Source organism: Epargyreus clarus, unplaced genomic scaffold (genome assembly GCF_041222505.1).
Source record: "Epargyreus clarus isolate Ecla_fem2 unplaced genomic scaffold, WU_Ecla_fem_2.2 ptg000018l, whole genome shotgun sequence".
NCBI classification, from domain to species: domain Eukaryota; kingdom Metazoa; phylum Arthropoda; class Insecta; order Lepidoptera; family Hesperiidae; genus Epargyreus; species Epargyreus clarus.
Genome location: NW_027332226.1, coordinates 574,936 through 593,283, shown reverse-complemented (window position 1 = coordinate 593,283; position 18,348 = coordinate 574,936). Strand labels below are relative to the sequence as shown.

Genomic DNA, 18,348 nt, shown 5'->3' with positions numbered 1-18,348 from the left:
TGGTTCCTAAGAAAAGTTAAGTCTACCCTGAAGACGGTACGTGGTAAGCTGTTAAATGTTGACGGATAGCGGACCGGTTGTTAAATATTTGTTTGAGCGACTAAACACGCCGGCACCACGCCGTTCCGTGGGCTACTGTGGCCATGGGTGTTGCTCTAGTGAGACCAATTGTTATTTTATAAGTATAACGTGAGTTATTGGACACTTACATGGACGAGCATTACATGAGATGGACACTATAAAAAGCAGTAATAGCTTAGAGGTTAAGGAAATGCCTGTTGATCGAGGTGTCCGAGGTTCTAATCTCAGGCACGCACCTCAGATTTTTCAAAGTTATGTGTGTTATCACTTGCTTAAATGGTGAAGGAAAAAATCGTCATGCAGACCTGAGAAATCATAAAAAAACGTTTTCAAAGGTATATGATGTCTACCAATACGCACTTGGCCAGCGCGGTAGACTATAGACTATGTACTTCTCATTCTGAGAGGAGACCCGTGCCCAGCGGTGGGACAGTAATGGGTTGATGATTATGATGATGACATGAGATGTTCCAAATTAATTTTTAGGCGTAACGGAGTGTGTTTGGGTAACCTCACATGGTTATTACAAATATCTACAGTCAGGGAAATCGATGTTCAGTCAGGTAAAAATCTTTCTCTTTTGCCGCTTCAGTTTCATAAATATGACCATAATGCATTAACTGCAGGCCATTAACAACACAACCACACGTATTTCTGCCTAATAACAGCAGATTAAGCGCTGCTGTGTTCTGGTTTGAAGGTTCCGCAATGGAGACACACTTTTCTGAGGCGTTTCAGCTTAGTCCTCATGCGTAGCGGCGCATCTGTGGGCGACCTCACGTAGGAATACCTAATCCTATTATTGGTTGAATACGGATGTCCATGGGTGGCTGTAGCCATTTACCATCAGGAGGACTGCATGCTCGTATGCTACTCCTATACTAAAAAAAATAACACCTGTCTCCAAAACCAAATAGAATAGACGCTCTACCGAAATAATTAGAATAGTGATGTAGCGGTGATGTCATCACACCACACAAAGTTAAACTAGTTACTACTTATTACGGAAATAGAAACTATGAATCCTTCTGTCGGTTTTAGGAATCTCCTCCGTCTTCCTGAGGGTATGGAGTGACTACCTCGGGTAGCGCGGATTGGCTCAATCGTGCAGTAAACACGCGCGCGGTCGGCGGCGTGCTGATATCGCTTCCGGAGCCCCGCCACGTACATACAGACCGACCCACGCTTTATATATTATGTGTATATCTAGAGGATATCTGAATATTGAACCACGGTAGCGTAGTATGGATGTCGACCTCAAAGCTAGCGTTCCAGGTTAAAGACTAAACTTCATATTTTAATGGTACCTGTTTAGGTGTTAGAAATCAATTGCTTTTATGACGAAAAGGTAGGTGACACCTTCTCTAATGGCAGGACCACTTTTCTATGAAATGAAAATCAATGATTTGTATTTATTTTCAATGTGGTTGATAACTTATATCAAGGATCATTTTGGGTCCTAATGATGCTGATTATGACTAATATACCTATATCATGGTCACATATCCCGAAATCCTATGCTGCTATGAGGCAGGAATAGCTGTGAAGACAGTGTCTTACTACTTTTGATAGATAGATATAGTGGGAGTTGTTTTTTTATGGCAATTCAGATAGAGTCGCTGTAAAAAAATGTTTTAAAAATTGGCTGTCACGACCCAAGATTTGATTCCAATAGGAATTGTAAGTCAATGAACTCTTTGACGCATTTTGTGCGTACCTATATGTGTTGTATAAATATTTAATAACATGTTCCTACCGACATATATCTCGTCTCGCTAATAATCTCATTGATTATAATTAGATGTGACTTGTATTTAATAAAAAATATCCGCCATTTTTTGTTCTTCATTAAAAACATGACATACGACAAAAATATACGTATTCGTAATCACTCTGCAACTACAGTACGAGTAGTGAAAAATCTGAGTGCTCCATACTCTACCATCTCTACATAGTATAGAGTGATACCTGGATAGTGTGTGCAAACAGCGCAAAACAAAGAGTACGGGGGCGTGGCAGCGAGTGGGCGGGTCCGCTATATTTAGCTCTATGTAGAGTCCAATGTACAACTGAGATGAAACATATACAGTTATCATATAAATACAATGTTTCGCATAAGTTAGTAGGTGTCGAATATCTCTATCAAGACCACTATATATTATGTTACTAGCAGACTATACAAGAGATGTGCTAACTATAGATATTCTAAATATATTTTCCTACCTAGGTATATTTATATCAAGTTTAAATGTGTTGCAGCAAAGTTCTTTATAGCCTACCTACCTAGATCAAATTAATTATCTGAAAAGTAGCGCAATTTTGTTATAATACACGTAATCTATAGAAGGTAAACGTACTCGTAGTAGGTAGATATTAAGGAATTATTTGACAAATTACGATTTCGTAATATTTGCATTCTGCATACCTACACATAGCATACCATACTACATTCTCAAGGTGGTAGAACCATTTGTGGTTCGACTCCGGCGGCACCACCGCTACACCTATTTCTGCCTAATAACACAGTGTTAGGCGCTGCTGTGTTCCGTTTTGAAGGGTGTGGTGAGGTAGAAATACTTTTTCGAGGCATTCCAGCTTAGTCCTCGGGGGTAGCGGGGCATCTGTGGCCGACCTCAGGTAAGAATATATAATCCTATCTGGGGTTCATTACAGATGTGCATGGCCGGCAGTAGCCACTTACCATCAGGTGGACTGCATACTCATCTGCTATTCCTATATTATAAAAAAAAACCTCATTTGTCGATCCAATACCAATATAAAATCTTGTAGGTTCTTACTAGATAATATCTTGATTACGTTGCTGTAGCTACGTGCAGTGCAGAAAGTGTGTTTGAAGAAAAAAATGTTTGTATTGGTAAATACTGAAGATAATAATGTAATGTAAGTTATAAAATTACACACTAACCAGAATAACACTGACAAATAAACGAGTATGCAAGAGCGTAAGCGACCTGCAAATACTGCGCTATCGCCTAGGTAGGCACCTAGGTTGCTACACAATTAGGTATATCAGCGCGATGTCCTTGTAGTTCCGGGACCAGAATAGGGCTACGGCAGGCAGGGGATCTGCCTGTCGTAAGAGGCGACTAAAAGGAGGCTTCCGGGGTTGCGGACGGCAAGAGTGGGAGCTCGAACCACCCGGCCAGCAATCCCCGGGATGGACGGCGGTATGTGTGGTCGCATACCGTTGTGAACACCAGATGGTGTGGTGAGTTTCAAGCTCACCTGGGCGGAGCCCGACGGGGCAACGCGCCAAGTGGACTCCGGTTGCGTTCCGTTGGAGATCCCGGAGTCCTCTACGCAGCGCCGACGACGGCCACCGGGGGGGGGGGTTTAAATGCGGTAAGAATTCCACATAACCCCGTGCCGCTCCCACGGCATACCTTTTGAAGGGTACCTTTTGAAGGTTTACCCCTCGTCAACAACAAGAAAAAACAAGGTATATCAGCGCGAATAGTAGGCACGAATGAATTAATAGAGTTTATTAATTAGACATGTATGTGTGTAATTTTATTATTTTATAATTTCGTCAATTACTATTTTAGTATTAACTAAATAAAAAATATTTATTTATTTATACTTTATTGACCAAAACAAAGTTATGGTACAACAGGCGGACTTAATGCTAAATAGCATTATCTCCCAGTCAACCTTGAGGATGTGCAGAAATAAATTGAAGGCGGTTCAATAAAATAGAAGGACATAAATAAATAACAATAAGATTTACTCTTTTATCAAGCCGCCGTAAATATCAGAGTCATTAGAAATTCCATTAGACGTACTATGAATGTCGCGCGAACAAATTTGTCAGTACACAAAGCTACAATTTACTGTAGAGTCGTTACATCTGCGTCGAAAACACAATTAATGATCTTTATGAATGGGGCTTTCATTAAACCGGTCACACTAAATAAACTCCTAAACAATGCGTGAAAAATTACCAAAATACAATGTTTACAGGCCATGACTGATCGAGTTACTTTTTAATTTAACCCCAACACAACCCTATCTAAAGTGTACGTGGGCCTCGTAAAAACAACCAAACACACACTTTTTAAAGGACTTAAAACTTAAACTTTAGGATGTAGAGTCGAATTTAGTTTGTGCTACGGCGTCGTAGCCCCACACGCTCTCGTTTTACGCGAAAAGGAGGGGTTCGACGGCTGGGCGGGCCCGGAGGCGGGGCCCCGTAACCAGTTGCGCCGTCGCCTTAGTTCGAGGTGAGCGGCTCGCGATGCCGCACAGCTATGAGTCCTCCGAGTTTCGCGATCCGCGACCTGCTGCCCGAGGCCTCCTCCCGCTCGCCCTCGCCCTCCGACACCGAGCTCGACGTCACCGGCACGGAGACCCCCCCGCCCGGCTCGTCCGCCACGAACGACAAGAAAAACGAGAAGCCCGCCTACAGCTACAACGCGCTCATCATGATGGCCATCCGCAGCAGCCCCGAGAAGCGGCTCACGCTCAACGGCATCTACGAGTACATCATGAAGAACTTCCCCTACTACAAGGAGAATAAGCAGGGCTGGCAGAATTCCATCCGGCACAACTTGAGTCTGAACAAGTGCTTCGTGAAGGTGCCGCGGCATTACGATGACCCCGGCAAGGGGAACTACTGGATGCTGGATCCGTCGTCGGACGACGTGTTCATCGGCGGCACGACGGGCAAGCTGCGGCGGCGGTCGACGGCGGCGTCGCGATCGCGGCTGGCCGCGTTCAAGCGAGGCGCTGTGCTGCACCCGATGTTCGGCAACCCTTACGCGTCGCTGGTGGGGCTGTACCCGCCGCTGCTGTCGGTGTACGGGCGGTACGCGCTGCCGAGCCCGCTGCTGAGGCTGCCGCCGCCGCCGCCGAACCCCTACCACCAGCTGTACCGGCGGATCCACGGGCTGGGCGCGCCCGTCAGCCCGCCGGAGCCGCAGGAGCCCGACCCCCACTTGGTGAAGCACAGTTGATGGATGCGCGATCTTCCGGAGGTATCGGCGGATACCTCGCGCAAGCCGCGCGGACTGTGCCGTGCTAGACTGTGATAGAAGGATCCAGAGTGTGTATAGAACGACTGTATCTGTAAAAAGTGCTAGGTGCCGCTATTTATTTATTAACGTAAGATTCTATTTAATGAATATAATTTAATGTTAAGAGGCTAAATTTAAGTTTATTGAACGAAATAAATTATGTTTTCAGGCGATTTGCTTAAAATATACGCTTGTTGTTTTTCTTATTCTACTGAACATCATGTTATTAACGCACCAACTTTCCTAATGTTTCCTGTTGAAATCCTACTATGTTAAGGTAGGTCAGTAACCTGGGAACAGTTGTAAGAATACAAATCGCCGTAATGTATGTAGGATTACAATTTGATTTCTTATTAATCTTTTTTTTCATTTTCAAAACATATGATGTGTCATAAACATAACGTTTTATAGGGAAACACTAAAAACGTATTTGAAAGTAACTACTTATATGAAAATAATTGTGTAAGCATGATATACTTGATCAAATTCAGCGATTAATATAAATTCGTTTCGTTTATGAGGAGCTAATTGCTTTATAGATTATTTAAACTGGTGTGTAATTTGTCTCGTCAAAGAAGGATAATCGCGACATGGTAATATAGAGATCATGGTACATATAGGTAAGGTCCTATAGATACTTTAATATAACTCCATGATGACGATGATGATGATGATGATGAATAGAATTCTACGTTACGTGGATGCCATGAATACATATAGGTAACGAGTAGGTACACAATCAAAAAGAGACCTAGAATACAAATTGAAAATTGTCATAAATTATGGAATCAACCCCTGGGCTATTTGCGTGCCACACCTGGGCACACAAACAAGTAAAAAAATAACAAGTGGGAATATATTAAGTAAACCCAAATTTCTTTGCATTAATTGTAGGCAGGTTGGTAGGTAGGCAGTGTACATTCTTAGGTAGACTATATATCTCGATTGAATTCACCATCAACACTGCCAATTTATCATAGGCCTTTTATTCAGATTACTGATTCCCTGGGCTATGCGTGTTAGAATTAACTTTCAGATCTTATCTTGCACTTGAGTCCGCAAAGAGTTTAGGTACCTAAATACCTAAACCAAAAAGTATATGAAAAATCAAATCCTTATAGCAATCTTAGAGGTAACATTAGACATTGTATTTGCTATGTACGAAATACAATAAAAATATTTTAGCCAAAGTACGTTCTTCACACATCTCTTTTTGAAAGTCAATAACCTACCACAACATCGCAAGGGGTTTCGTTATGGAGAATAGACGATACCTAATAGCTCTATCTAAACACCTTTTTTGTGTAGGTATGCTGTAGACTCTACAGAGTAATTATACAATCAGCCAGAACTGGTATCTACACAACCAGGGATGGAATCCGGACCTTTATGCATCGTAGAGCGGTTATTAAGTCAACTGATATAAGGAAATCATTACGATTACAGTTTTACGGTAAATTTTGAATGTAGAGTTTGTCGTAGGCACCCGGAGGCTGCATCGCTTCACCTATTTTTTTCTCATAACAATGATATTGAGCTCCTTAAATTACAAAGGGTAGTAAGGGACAAACAAATAGACTTACGTGGCGTTCAGTACCCTTACCATGAGTTTTTACGTTTTGACACATATGGCTGTTTTGGTATTTGTTTACGTATTGGCCCATACTATTTCCAAGTTCTGACACAATCCGCTAGGGGCGCTAATTGGAAATTGTATGGGCTAATACGTAAACAAATACCAAAACAGTCATGTTTGTCAAAAGTAAAAACTCCTGGTATGGGTACAGTACTCAGTAACAACGCATGTGTGGCCGGCTTCCGGCAGGACTTTACTCTTGTCTAGGGGTAATTAGAGTTCCATGAGCGGCAGTTGTCACTTACATGTGGCCTGCATACTGGTTAACTACTACAAAAAAAGTAAAAATATTATGTTACGCATAATTTTTTGAACATATTTAGGCACCATTACCACTGGATTTTTTCCGTGACTGTTAAATTTCAAGAACTCTGTTAATATCCTTTGTTTTATTTAAAACTTGCTGAAACTAGTACCTATTAACACTGGATAGACTGTTCGTCCATTCCACTCAACTAACATAAAGAACACAAGCCAGCAAAACACTACACACAGCAATTATCGTAAAACAAAAGTGATCATATTCTCTAATTACTTTTTGATTAACTAACCCATTCTCACATAACATTAGACGAACCGACTACTACCGTTTGAGCATAGAGTACTATCAAATAGAATTGGTGAATTGATACAATTGTTTTTTTTTGTATAGGTAAATTCTATAATTATACAGAGTTATAATCTGGGAGCATACTTAAACAATTACAATGCATATATAGGATTCAGTAAAATCGTTCATCATCAAATGCACAATGGGACAAAAACAATTTATTTAAATGTTGTAGATGTCTTACCTCTTTACATCTTTACATAAATATGGTAAAAAACAATTAAGGACATTTTTGTTTGATTTTAGTTTTATCAATAAAGATCCTCAAATTTTCTGTTATGATTATACTCGAATTTCAATCACTCGACAAAAACTAGTGTTTATTACTCGTCAGTAATTGTCAATTACTGACGAGTAATAAACACTAGTTTTTTGTCAAAGACTAGCAGTGATAGCCTAGTGGTTAAGAAACGCGGCCTCTCGATCGAGGGGTCCGAGGTTCAAATCCCACGCACGCACCTCTGATTTTCAAATTTATGTGCGTATTAGAAATTAATTATCACTTGCTTAAACGGTGAAGGAAAACATCGTGAGGAAACCTGCATACCTGAGAGATTTATAAAAAAAAAATCTCAAATGTATGTGAAGTCTACCAATACGCACTTCGTCAGCGCGGTGGACTATGGCCTAATCCTTCTCAATCTGAGGGGAGACCCGTACCCAGCAGTGGGACAGTAATGGGTTGATGATGAATTGTCAATTTGTTTCATATACCACTACATTAATTGGATAATAATAAGAAGAATTTCAAAGTAATGTTTTTTCTATCGCGGCCAAAGGTCTCTTGCCCAATATTCTTTTGCCCTCGTTCATTATTTATACTTACCCAAAATTTTACAGGTATTTCTAGTTTACATCAGTTCTATATCAAACAACTCGCAAAAAACAGAATTAATCACAACATATCACATTTAAAAGTTGATTAACCCAACAATATTGGAGATTGAGACATGAGACATTATTTATGGGTAATACGTAAAGCTTTATTAATTACAGAAGCGGCAGCGTCTGTTGTGGATCGAATCTCTTATTTATTTCTTCATCAGTTGATCATCAATCGTTTTTGTAATGTCTTTAACGATATTTTAACTTAGTCGGTTTCTTCGGCGGCTTTAAGGTAACGGTCCTATCGCGCGCGAGCAGCGAGTAAATAATAGAATTTGAATTCAAAATTGATTTTAATATAACTACATCAAAAGTCATCCGAAATGACAATGAAAGAAGCGGAGTAAAAATGATATCTTTATTATTTTTTGGCAGGAGCTTTTTGTGTAACATAGATAATTTAAAAACATGAAATGAAAATTGATCAACTTTCTTAGTATTACCGATTTCATTTGTAGAAGTTGTAAAGTGTCATATAAGTGTAAGATTTTGAATCGTGTTTGTATGTTATCTAGTTTAACGAAAACCTACAGCGACAAAAGAAATAAGTAAATTCTGATCACGTACCTATTTATATACAAAAAAAAAAACATTTTAATTCTTACTTACAAATTTTTCAACAAATTAATTATATTATCAAGAACCGTTTTAATAGTTTCTCGCTTATCTATCAACAGTGAAGTTAGTCATTGCGCCGATGGGAAATATTCCTAGCATGCTACTCGTTTTAACTTTTATTTCCTGCTCACTGTTCCTCCGCGATGGCCCACTAAAGTTAACAAGTTACGTTGGTTCGTTTCGCGGCTTCTTCAGTTCAATCCGTTATGATTGTACGATGAACTCTCATTCCGTATTTTTATTATATCTATAGATCATTATTTCGATCTTAGCATCTTCGGTGGTTCGTTTTACCTTGGCAATAAAAGTTATCGATGGAGTGAATTTTGTCGTAGAATGTCGTAGTTGTCAGAGTATTATTTCGTCGTTTCTTTTACCAAATTAAATTAAATTTAGCTATGTGAGTTCCGGATATTTGTATTTTTGTATTTGTGTAGTCCAAGGTATCTTTAAACATTTAACAATATATTAGTACTATAACTGTGTCAAAAACGGACTGTCTTAGTTTTGTAGAAAAACTATCATTTTTGTACTCTTATTAGAATTTTAGCCATTATTTACTGAAATACATTTAAAAAATGGAGACATATTAGTAAAAAATGTGATTGAGCGTTTAGATGCGGCCGAGATATCTAAATATTTATTAAGCGGCGAATCGGAGTTGTGCCAAATGTCGACGCTGACAAAAATTAAACGGTCGCGCACTCCGCTGCCAACAAAAACATGTCACCGGTAACACGAAACCGATATAATCCGCGTAAGCCCGGCCATCTCTCATTCGACACAAAACATCTTGTGCTAGAAATATTGTGAAAAGCTGCGCCGAACGCACCTCGCGATAAATCAGACGACCATCTTGTTTTAACGTTCCCGAGGATTTTCCCCACCACAACAATTAGGATGGCGACGGCGGACCATAAACAACGGTAGAGTTAATCCGCGGATTAGCGTGAGGCGACACAAGCGGCGTGCAGCGAGAGTTTCTTGTAAATAATTGTAAATCTACGTCAAAACGCAACGACAAATACATATGTTGGAGGATTACGGGCGCGGATTAACCCGTTTCGTCCTGTTTTATGCGGTGACTCCGAGTGACGACTTCCCGACAGACTATCGAGCTAATCTCCGGTTATATATGGTAACGTCGCGCTTTTGGATATCGGGAATCGCTCCTAAATACAGCTTTCACTGTTTTTGTTTGAGTATGTTTTTAGTTCACGTAATGTTGTGCTCAAATTAGGCAACTGTTGTCTTGTTTTAATTTGTCAATATCATGCAGCTTTTAGACTTTAAATCCTCAAATATAGTCTTTGTTTCTGATTTCAAAACTGTATTATGTATGTATTTTGATTCGATGCATTTCTTGTTTTTGACTTGGCTTCGATTTTGAAGAATGCTACGATTTATTCACAAACAAATTGAAGTTTTTGAGTCAGCAATTATTATAGCAGGTAAGCAATCACAGTTATGAATGGAGAAATATTATGGCATCCAAAAATTTCAACTCTTTCTTTGTCGTTGGCTAATCTCTCGCAAAGGAGCTTACAGGGACAGTGTCCGGTCATCTTGGGATATATTTATAGTTTATCCATTTAGGCCCTTTGTATTGTTTGTTCACATTTAGTTTATTCTATATACGCATGTTTATTTGCACACATTGCTTTCAATGCGATTTACCCTTTAAACGGATGTTTTTCTTACGACATTGTGATGGGTGAATGGGGTTTGCGGATTTACCTCATAACTACCATTTTGTGAATCATTATTGGAATGTCCTTTCATTTTATAGAATGTCTCATCTACTTACAATATTATGTCAGATACGTTTACTTATCATGTCTTACACTTTGTGAGTTTCAATAGATGCAATATTTATTTTCGAAATGAGTTTTGTTGAAAAACTCTTATTTAAATTTTAATTATAATGCTGACCGATAAATATGAGTTTCAATTTTTCTCGCATGGACTTGCCTACCCTATTAATTTTTAGCAGTGATAGCCTAGTAGTTGAAATTTAGCGTCTTACTTGGTTTGAGTCCTGAAAGTTGTGTGAATGTTACGTATTAGAAATTACTTTTTACTTACTGTAATGACAAAGGAAAACATTGTGAGGAAATCTACACGCCTGAGAACTCTAGAAGTGTGCCCATTCGTTCTTGGCCTGTGCGGCAGAAAATAGTCTAGCCCTTTTAACTGAGAAATAACCCGTAAACAGCAGTACGACGATAATGGGACAATAATGACACAAATTGACGACGATTTATTTTAATTTTTACTCAAAGCGTTTCTCAAGGGACTGTCATAGCACCAGTTATTTTTTAATTCCTCAACTAAACACAACTCATACTATATAAAACTATTTGATGAAAGTGTGTTCATGTCGGTCTTGCGTTTCGTGTTCATTAGGCTAATGTAGCCGTGATACACAGCCTCACAGAGTTGTTTACAAAACATTTTCACTCACGCGTTATGAACTCTTCGGGTCCCTCTGATGTTGTTTCATAACATTTTAGCGGCACTCACTTCAGAGAAATCACTGTTTATTTTTTTCAGCAATTGTCCAACAGAAATAGTGCGCGATCGTTTGAAGTGGGTGGCTTATCTGTAATTTGTAAACAGTTTTTCGATCGACCTACTTTTTAATTTCCTGATGTTTGAGAGTACTGAATGCAATTGCAGTTCAATTTAACTGTCATGTTACCTTCCGGATAAGATTATCTTCCTATTTTCTTCCTCATTTTGCGTTCAGGATTTGAAGGACCTTGGAAATTAATCTGACGACTTCTATGAAAGTTTCTCGGTAACTTAGGTGCTGTAAGTCTTATAATCAACATTTTTTTTAAATTTTCCAGTGTAATGGAAATTAGAATCGGACGGAGTAATGTAAGACTTGCCTCATTAGTCGGGAGACACTCGCGTCTTTGGAATATAAAAATATTTTCTATTCAACAATTGTGTTGTTTGTGTAATTAACTAGACATTTTTTTAGTGGATATAACATGATTTTTATTTTATGTACCAACCGTAATTATTTATTACAATAACATATATGATGGTTATATTTTTCTCCACTAGATGAATGTCGTGTACTACTAAATAATATTTTCCAGCGGGCGTTTCAGTGTTTCGTCAGAAACTTGTTTAGTGTGGTTTTTAACAAACGCCTAACGAGAACCAGTCGCGGCGGCAACATCAAAGGGATCGATTGTTGAGATCAAAGAGCGCCGCGTGAAGGTGGACTATCGATTTGCTTTCTTTTATTAATTTGATTTGTGAAAACGTTATCTGAAGCGACGGATAATAATCTCATACTTGTCGTTATTTATTACGGATGGATTTAGTTATTAAAGTATATTAATTCGACAATTTGCGTCGCGTTGCTGATGAAGGGAATGGTAAAGGATTTACGGCGTAATTTAATAGATGTTAATACGTTGAAAGGTAATTTTTAATCAATTATTTCGATATTTCTGAACCCCAGACTAGGCTCAGTGTGTGAGATCCTATTAGGTAATTGGCTAGCGAAGGTAATTGGTTATTACCTAGGGTCTAAATGCGTTTTTCTGTTTGTATCTGACTTACTAAATTATAATTAGTTGCTAAATCTTATACTATCTTAGGAATTCAAAGTAACGTAACGGATATAACGTTTAGATTATTTTAAATACATAATATCTATTTGACACGTAGGTATTTTTAAACTAGACGAGTTAGCACACTGCAAAACCAAATGTAGGTAAGTGTAAAACCTAACTTTTAGATACCTATGTGACCTTACAAGTTCCGCTAGTAAATTAAAGGCATGTAGGTATTTATTCCAAGTATAACACCCAAAGAGCAAACTTCTATTAAACAATCCAAAAACGATAATCAAAACCGAAAAAACAACAGCATAATGCTCTTCAAAATCACGCATCAAGTCAGTTTGTTTACGCCTGAGTGAAAATGTGTTAAAATAAATATTCAAAGTTGTTTTTTTGTTTCGCCAATGATAGGAGCCCCTTAGGACGGTGTCTCACAATGCACGACACGATTTGTCGTCACAATACAAGCTTGATATGTCGTTTGTTGGTATTTCCATTCCATGAGCCATATTCAATTCGTATGTGAGACAAAATTAAAAATATAGCGTTGTAAATAATAGATATAGTCCCTGTCTTCTTGTATGGATTTAGTAATGGATATAAATAATAAAATAAAGATGTGTGAAAATTAAAAACTCTACAATAGTGGGAAAATCTATTTAGTTTTAATACGGCACATTACGAATAGTTTAAAAATCATAAAACATGTGTCGTATACAGGTTGTAGGTATTGTCTTATCGTGAACGTAATTCCATCCAGGTATATGAAAGTCGGACCGTATCGTGTCGTGAGTTGTGAAAGAGCTGCGCCTGGGCACCTGCACGAGCTTCGTCGGATTGAGCCGTCATAAACAACTGGCTTTGATACCTTCCCAGAAGCGTGCTCTCAGCTCCACCACAAAAAGTAATTGTGGATATTATAAATTAACTCAAACAATATCAAATACGGCGCACACGTAAACGGTAACTTTGGTAAACTGTAATTTGATCGTAACTGTTAGTTTAAAGAACTCTAGAGGTAAGCTTCAACCATGAGTAGAAATAGTAGAAGAGGGTCTCTTTTTATATTAGAAAATTAGGAACCGAGCAAGTACCTATGCAGTCCATCTGAAGGCGTGTTAAGTCTGCGATTATAACACAGAAATAGGAGTGTCGGTGGTATATCCGGAGTCGAACCAAAAAGGACTATTACCTATGGCGTATATAAGGAGCGAACATGTATTTAATAGTAGTAAATAGCGCACATGAACATCTTTAATCAATCTTAGATAGGATTAGAGATCTGCGAGAATAGCCACAGGTGCATTGCTACGTTAGAGGACTAAGTTGGAGTACCTCATATAAGGGTCTCTCCCTGACCACGCCCTTCAAATCAAAACACAGCAGCGCTTAACACTAAAACCGCTGTTTATTATAAGATTTTTTTTTGTTTATTTGTTTTGCCATAAATAGCATATACGTGTGCTATTTCTCTTCGGTAAAAGATCCTTTTCACTGCGGTAAAAAATTGATTGTGAGCAAAATTCCTTATCTATCTAAGATTTGAATTTACGCTAGAGATGACGGTACAGCTAAGATCAGATAAAATACATTGTTTGTGGTAATTATGGTATCGCATGTCCGATATCGAGTTACGAGTGTTTTAAAATATTTGTGTACCTACAACAATCGGAGAAATCTGATATTTTTCGGGAACGATTAGGGATAATTACGGGTAAATCATTACGGGTAGATGAACCGAGTCGGTGTTTGTAATTCACTTTCGTTGCTTGTTGATGCGAATATTTTTTTTGTTTGTTAATACTGTGGATTTTTGTTAAAACGAACAATTAATGTAATTAAGTCAAGATAATAAATTACAGATTTTTTGTGTTAAGTGGGTACTTGATAATTAAGACAAGATAACGAAGGTTTTTGTATTAGCTACCTAAATACTAAGGTACCAAATTATGATATAGAAGCAAGCGAGTTTTATTTTCAATGTCATAAAGAATTACGTATCTGCCACAAAAAAATTAAACAAATAATCAACGCTGTGTCAAAAGGCGTGTACAAATTAAGTGATTACTAAAATAAAATGTTTCGTCTGAATTTCAATTTCATTTGTTACATAAGCGCAAGTTTGTAATACTGTAACGGATATTTTTATGAAAAAGATTTTTGTTATAGAGTTTCTTTCACTATTTACTCTATGTTGCTATTCGTAGGAATATCTAATCCTATCTGAGGTTGATCACAGATGTCCATGGGCGGCAGTATCCACTTACCATCAGGTTGCATGCTCGTCTGCTACTCCTCTATTATAAAAAAAATGGTGTGAGGTTTTATAATATTGCTGTAACGATTATCTATCTTTAAGTAATATAACCTTTTCGTCGTCTGCGATTTCAGTTACCAAATAAATTCGTATTTGCTTAGGTACCCAATACCTACCCAAACATACCCAGACCTAGAACAGATATTTAAATTCATGATTTAGATATTACGTTTGGACGGGGATCGAACCTGGAACCCACAGCGTATCAGATCGGTATGGTGACGCAGGTCATCACTTTAATTAGACTTGATTTAATATCCAACGAGGAATATCTACCTCGTCCAGTTGTAGATAGTCCCATGCCCAGCGGAACATAAGAAACTTCGCCACCAAGGTATATACCTTAATAAACCTTATAAACGACCAACCGACACATTCAAAGTATACGTCCAATTTCAAGTAATCCACCATTTAAAAAGACAAGAACTCATAACACTGTATGTCATCGTTATATCCGAATGAGGTCCGTCCTGATTAGACGCAAGTGACTGTGGGCGGAGGTCCAACTATGCGGTTATTGAATTAGATTGTGACCCCTGCGCCCAGGTTAAACTTGTCATGTCGCACGATTATGCTGCTTTTCATAATCTTGCTACTGTGCCATGAAGGTTAAAATGGATCTTTTTTATTTATTTATTTATTTAATTTAATAACCAACAGCATAACGTATGTTTTGCTGTTGGTATTAAATTATATGGTACAGAACTTTCATAATAACACTAAGTTTGCTCTTAATAGTGTGTGGTGAATATGAAAGTTACACCTATTTCTGTCTTTGTCCCAATGCTGGGCATAGGTTTGATCCCCGAGTAAAGGGGTTTAAGCCGTGGTCTAATGCATTAGAAGACTTTATACATCTTTCATAACTTTGACTAGGACTGCTTATGATGTACCTATTCCTTTATCGTTATAGCGATTGTAAAAATAACTATGAAAAGGTTATGCTTGAGTTCGAACCTCGGATCCCTGATTGAAAGGAGTTTCACCACCAAGTTGGCACTGTTTTTTGCTTATTTGTGTGATACGAAGTGTTATGTTGTTGTTTTGGTTTTAATACCAGCATGATACATTATTTAATTGAGGTATGCACAGTTTAAGGGTCCGCTGAAAGATATTTTTCATATGTGGACGTACACACTTACACAGATAACCAAAAAATACCGCAAAGTATATTCCACAGATAATCATGTGGGCAGAGGTCGCTAGCGTCGTCGTTGGCGCGCTTATTAAATTAGATTGTGACCCCTGCGCGGAGGTTAACTCCGGTAATTGGGCCTCTAGCCGACTGATCGTTATTGCCCACAATAAGGGACAGCAATTTACTATTCAAGACGATGTTGCCCCGTTATAATGGAAAGATTTGACGAGATGTTACTGGATTCTGCGGTGAACAACTATTTAAATGTCTGTAGTAATTTGATATAACTACTGTTTTATTACTTTAACATTGAATCGACATTGAAATGTCACGTGGGCGTCCGTTTCTGTCCAAAACTGAGGTAGGTCTAAAGCTTGCGTATAGTTATCGCCAAACCGCTAGTCCGCTCTGAAGTTGTTGCGAGCAGGTGTAGTCATAGAATTTGCTATGGCGACGCGATACATTTTTATATTCAGAGCGGACTAGCAGTTTTACGCAGACCATACCACCACGCTGCTTCAGAAAAATAAAGATACCTACTTGAAATGAATTAATGATAGATTGGTCTAAAGGTGTTTTTAGCCAATGTTGTTTTGTTTTTAATTTTTGCACGGGATACGAACCGGGAAGACAACGAAGCAGTCGTCGAAAGGTTTGGTTTTGAAAATATGTCAGTATAAAATTTAATTATTCATAATATGATGACTTCATTAAATGACAGAAAAGTGAAGGGACATGCATACTTGTTAGCCTCAGTGATTGGGTTTTGGCAGACCTATTTTTCTAAACCTGTTTTTATTACCTTAATAAACACGATATTTTGCATAAAAATATTTTTTTATTAATAGTAAGGGAAATACAAAAATTATAAAGTTTTAAAATAAAAATAATCTCGTATTCTTTCTTTACAGAATCCTGTGAAATCAATGAATAGGGCTTGTCAACCTTTGGTTCAAAATTAATTAGTGAATGGTGATAAGGCGGGGTAAGTGACATCACGAATTGTTTTATAAAAAAAAACATATTTCTTTTTTCACAAGCCAAAAAATATAAAAACATTTGTGAGCAATTTTTTTTAAACATATGTAAGCAAGACCATGGCAATGATTTTATTATTAGGTACTGGATAATCAGAAATTCAAACATAGGTGATAGGACTTTCGTGACTTTGTGAATTCATTTCATTTCAATTGGTATCTGCTATACATTTTTTAGTGTTAATGAAGATTTCGTATTCGACTACAATATACTAATACTTTTGCGTGACCAACAAATAAACTGTAATGACGGTCGGTTCCGGCCAATATTCATAATTGGATGATTTTAAACAGCACTCGCAGCGATTAGTTCGCACCATCGCACCCTCGTAACATTTGCCAAGGGCCAGGGGTCGGCAACTATTGGTAAGTACCTAAAAGTATATTTTAAATTTAATTTGTAAAAATGTGAAAATAACAGAAATGAAGTAAATATTGTTTTATGTAACCATATATACGAATATTAACAGGATAATAAATAGGAGTACTTTTAGATAGACAGTAGTAGTAGAAGTAAAAGATGAAATTTAAACATTATATTTGTTGTATATAAGTTGTAAAAGTTGTTGTTTAAACAATGTAAGATACATATAATTTAGTTAATAAATTAAAGATATAACGTAAGACGTACAATTTATTTATTTATTTAATATATTTAATGATGCATGCGGTATTCAAAATGGCTGAAACACCATTATTGTTATTTTCATTTTATAATGCACTATGTTGCCTGAAAACAAATCAAGTTTCGATTAAATAAGCTATAAAACCAGGTTAGCTTTCCATGCCTACTAGACGTAGATAAAACTTTAAAGTAAATTTTGAAAAAATGTTGCCCATCTCTTCAGTGGCCAGCAGCCCGCATGCCGCGGTCTAATATAGCAATTATAATAACTACAACGCCGTCCGTTTGTCCATGCTGTCCACACCGACTTGTCACCCCCGCGCTCTTCAAATTGAATTAAATTAAACCCGATTTGAGGAAAGCAATAAACAAAAATACAAAATGTTTTCAATACCCTTCAAATATCACATAGTTCACATTTTATTAGAGGTTGAAGTAGTGAGTAAGCTTACAGATATTAAATAGTATTAAATAGTGATATCCTAGTGGTTAAAACTTGGTCTCTCAATCGTGAAGCTCCTAGTTCTATTCCCAAGCACACAATTCTAATGTTTTAAAGTTATATAATATTTAATGATGAAGGAACAAGTCCACCAATAAGCCTGAGAGTTGTTTGTAAAAAGTTCTCAAAGTTTTGTGTAGTCTACAATCGCACTTGGCTGGCGCGGTGGACTATGACCTAAAACCCTGTCTATGAAGAGACCTATGTCTAGCAGTGAAATACTATGCATATAATGGATTGACGATACATACCCTTAGACTCACTGCATAATAAAGTTTTAGT

The 18,348-nt window shown here is 37.6% G+C and overlaps 1 protein-coding gene across 1 annotated transcript; it reads left to right on the top strand.

Moving 5' to 3' along the window:
• Window positions 1–4,303: 4,303 nt before the first annotated feature.
• Window positions 4,304–5,302, top strand: LOC140749693 (fork head domain transcription factor slp2). The gene has a single exon (XM_073082815.1). The coding sequence runs from the start codon at window positions 4,350–4,352 to the stop codon at window positions 5,052–5,054; it is 705 nt and encodes a 234-aa protein (XP_072938916.1). The 5' UTR covers window positions 4,304–4,349; the 3' UTR covers window positions 5,055–5,302.
• Window positions 5,303–18,348: the final 13,046 nt, after the last annotated feature.